This window comes from Octopus bimaculoides, chromosome 29 (genome assembly GCF_001194135.2).
Source record: "Octopus bimaculoides isolate UCB-OBI-ISO-001 chromosome 29, ASM119413v2, whole genome shotgun sequence".
Taxonomy (NCBI): domain Eukaryota; kingdom Metazoa; phylum Mollusca; class Cephalopoda; order Octopoda; family Octopodidae; genus Octopus; species Octopus bimaculoides.
The window spans coordinates 8,236,535-8,240,025 of record NC_069009.1 but is presented as its reverse complement, the minus strand read 5'-3'; the positions used below and the strand labels follow the sequence as shown (position 1 = coordinate 8,240,025).

At 36.2% G+C, this 3,491-nt stretch overlaps 2 protein-coding genes across 6 annotated transcripts in view; one reads left to right on the top strand and one right to left on the bottom strand.

The window, feature by feature from the left end:
• LOC106881726 (chondroitin sulfate synthase 1) overlaps window positions 1-3,491 on the top strand; it is a 65,016-nt gene that overhangs the window by 56,199 nt on the left and 5,326 nt on the right. For all 5 annotated transcript variants that reach the window (XM_052977950.1, XM_014932210.2, XM_052977951.1 and 2 more), the window contains one exon: window positions 1,086-1,240. In XM_052977950.1, the coding sequence (XP_052833910.1) occupies window positions 1,086-1,240 (155 nt within the window). The remainder of the gene's footprint in view (window positions 1-1,085; window positions 1,241-3,491) is intronic.
• The window catches only part of LOC128251240 (zinc finger protein OZF-like), a 20,033-nt gene continuing 17,779 nt past the window's right edge, over window positions 1,238-3,491 (bottom strand). The window contains exon 2 of the transcript XR_008267035.1: window positions 1,238-1,659. The gene's annotated coding sequence lies outside the window, so the exon portion shown is untranslated. The remainder of the gene's footprint in view (window positions 1,660-3,491) is intronic.

The window sequence follows — 3,491 nt, the reverse complement described above, 5'->3', positions numbered from 1 at the left end:
ATCCAAGTGTTATGCATACAAAATTTCCTGTAACTGTCATGGTTTTAGGGGTTGTCAGCAATGAAAGACATGTGATGCCTCCTTACTTCTTTCCACAAAGCCTTAGAGTTAACTCTGCCACCTACATTGAGGTCTTGGAAATAATTGTTAAGCCCTGGGTAGACAGTGTATGTAATGGAAGGCCATACATGTTTCAGTAAGATTTTGTGCTATCACACATGGCTCTAGTAACACAGGAATGGATGGCTGAAAATGTTCATGATCACATAACTCCTAACTCCTAATTCCCCAGATCACAATCCATTGGACTATTATATGTGGAGCGTTGTTGAGGGAGAGGTCAATGAACACACCCATAACACCAAAGATTCTTTGGAAGCTGCCATAGTCAGAGTAATGTCCAAAATGAACCAGGGTCACTTGATTCAAGCATGTAGATGATTTAGATCTCATATAGAAGTTGTTGAAGCTGAAGTTGAATAACTTTATAGAAAAGAAGGTTTATTTTTATCCTCATAGCATTTTCTGATAAATAAAGTTATTATCTGTTATTATATATGCTTTTTTTTATAAACATAAATTTATCTTACGCACCCTGTATATATATATATATATATCTTGAGAAAAAGGAGGCAGTCAGAATTTTGGATAATTTTTTATTAGTACTTTGTTTATTTATTGAACTCATCAAGACAAAATCAAAATCAAAATAGTAAAAACAGAACATTTTGTTGTTCATTTATATGAATCAGACATTTTGTTTTTTTGCTTTGTTTAGAAGAGGAGAAAAATGTTTTTGTTTTTTTGGTAAAAGGGAAAGGAAACTAAAGAGTGGGGAATAGACAGATAGAGAGAGAAAGAGAAGTTTCTTTTCTTGAGAAGAAACCTCTTTCTCTCTCTATCTGTCTATTCCCCACTCTTTCAGTCTCTGTCTACCAAATCCACTCACAAGGCTATGGTAGAAAACACTTGCTCAAGGTGCCATGATGTGGGACTGAACCTGGAACCACGTGGTTGAGAAACAAGCTTCTATCCACACAGTTTACCTGCAACTACACACATTTTTCTTCCCCTTTATTTTACAGGTGGCCCTGGTATTATACTCAGTTACAAAACACTGAAAATGTTGGGCCCACATCTGGATGCTTGTACATTGCACCCAGTCAAACCCCATGATGACACAGAGCTGGGAAGGTGTATGGAAAAGTACCTGAATGTTCAATGCAAATCAAGCTCAAAGGTAAAATGCAAAGAATTTTAAACACAATAATTCTTCCAATTATTTTATATGAACTGGTAATCAGTTAGTGCACTTATTGCGAATATGAGAGGTTCATTTCATTGAACACACCTGAAACATTTCCCATAAGTACATTTTTCTGTCAAGGGCTTAGATGCCCCAATATTGGACCATTTTCTTTGGCCAATATATGATGATCGTTTATAAGCTTTAAGCACTTAAAACTATTACTACTTACAGAATTTTCATTCATCACTACTTCTCCATTTAACACATGAATCTGCTGTTTTCCCTCTTCTTAAACACTGCCCCCACTTGTGGTCAACCACTTCCATACTCCTATGAATACAAGAATGAGTCCCTACATAGTTGCCTGCTTCTCAAGAAATAGCAACCAAATCTTCACAAAATCTTCAAGTCTACAAAAAAATGGATAGGTTGGACATAACTAGAATGTCATTGAGCACAGGTGCGACACATAATCAAACAATAACTAGTAATTATACATCAGATAACGAATGGAATTATTTAATTTAGATAATAACAACAGTGTAAAGTTACACCTTGAATTTCTGTCTAACAAACTGAATTCACCGAATGCAACCTGAAAACTCCATTTAACAGAAAACCCCAACTTTTAACCTTACAAACTAGAATGTGCCTTTATCTGACACACACACACACACACACACATGATGGGCTCCTTTCTGTTTCCATCTAGCAAATCCATTCCTAAGGCTTTAGCTGGTCTGAGGCAACTGTAGAAGACACTCAAGGTGCCATACAGAGGCAAACTCCTTACCACACAGTTATATGTATTGTATATATATGTATGTATGCATATATATATATATATAAATAAATATATATATAATGTATGTTTGTATGTTACATTACATTCTTCCTTAGATCTCTTTTGAGTCTTACTTGTGTTGTCCTGGCCTCTTCAAATGCTTTCCTCCACTCCACTGTTTAGAGTAAAAGAACTCTATTTAATTATTAAAATGTGATGAAGGCATTTTTGATGGAATTGCTCTAACAATTTAAAATGCCTTTCATTACAAGTCCAAGTTTCACAGGAATACAACAGGGATTGTAAGACAAATGATTTGTAAAGAGCCAGCTTTGTATTCTTATTTATATGTTGCTGGCACCAAACGCCTGACTCCAAGCCACCAAATGCTTTTGCTGCCTTTTGAATTTGCAGCTGCATTTCTGTATCAAGATCGAGAAGGTGAATAACAATGACCTTTTTGTGTGCACAGATATGGAAATAAGAAAGCAGAGAAATTTTTTGTGACTGAATGGCTGGGCAGCTGGTGGGAAAAAGGGAAAAAGGGAAAGAAAGAAAGAAAGCTGGCCACGGGTCATGTGCCAGCAGTAGGTAGAGGAGAAGAGAGAGAGGGTGACAGAGAGAAACTAGAGAGAAAATAAGGAAAGAAATTTAAGGGGGAAAGAGGGAGGAAGGAGGAAGGCTACAAATACAAGTGAGAGCTCAACAAAGGGGTACCACGTGATTTGAATGAAAATCAAAAAATGCCCAGATATGAAATTTGTTTGTCGCTTCTTCTCCATAACCAGACTGATCCTTTTCTTAACTGTACTGTAACTTGCGATGAAAAGTGGATTCTGTACAATAATAATAAAAAACGTTCTTCACAGTGGTTGGACTAAAATGAAGCACTAAACTCTTTCCCTAAACCCAAACTTTTCAAAAGGAAGGTTATGGTGACTGTTTGGTGGTGTACTGTTGGACTCATTGACTATAACTTCTTAAAACCTGTAAAAACCATTACTGCAGAAACATATTGCCATGAAATTGCCAAAATGAATGAAAAACTGTAACCCCTCCATCTCAGACTGGTCAACAGAAGAAGGTCAATAATACTTCATGACAATGCTCGACCACATGTTTCACTAATGACACTCCAAAAGTTGAGGGAACTTGGCTACGAAGTTCTTCCCCACCCAGCTTATTCCCCAGACTTTTCACCTACTGACTACCACTTTTTCAAGCACCTTGATGGTTTCCTGCAAGAGGAGGAGTTCAAAAATCAAACAATGCTGAAAGTGCATTCTAAGAGTTTATCAGCTCCAACTCCAAATTTTATGTTACTGGAATAAACAAACTTGTAACTCATTGGCAAAAATGTATTTACATTGATGAATAAAATTTCCACATTGTGATGAATTTCATATTTCAAAACGTTGCTTACTTTTTACTCAGACTGATATATACATACATACATAT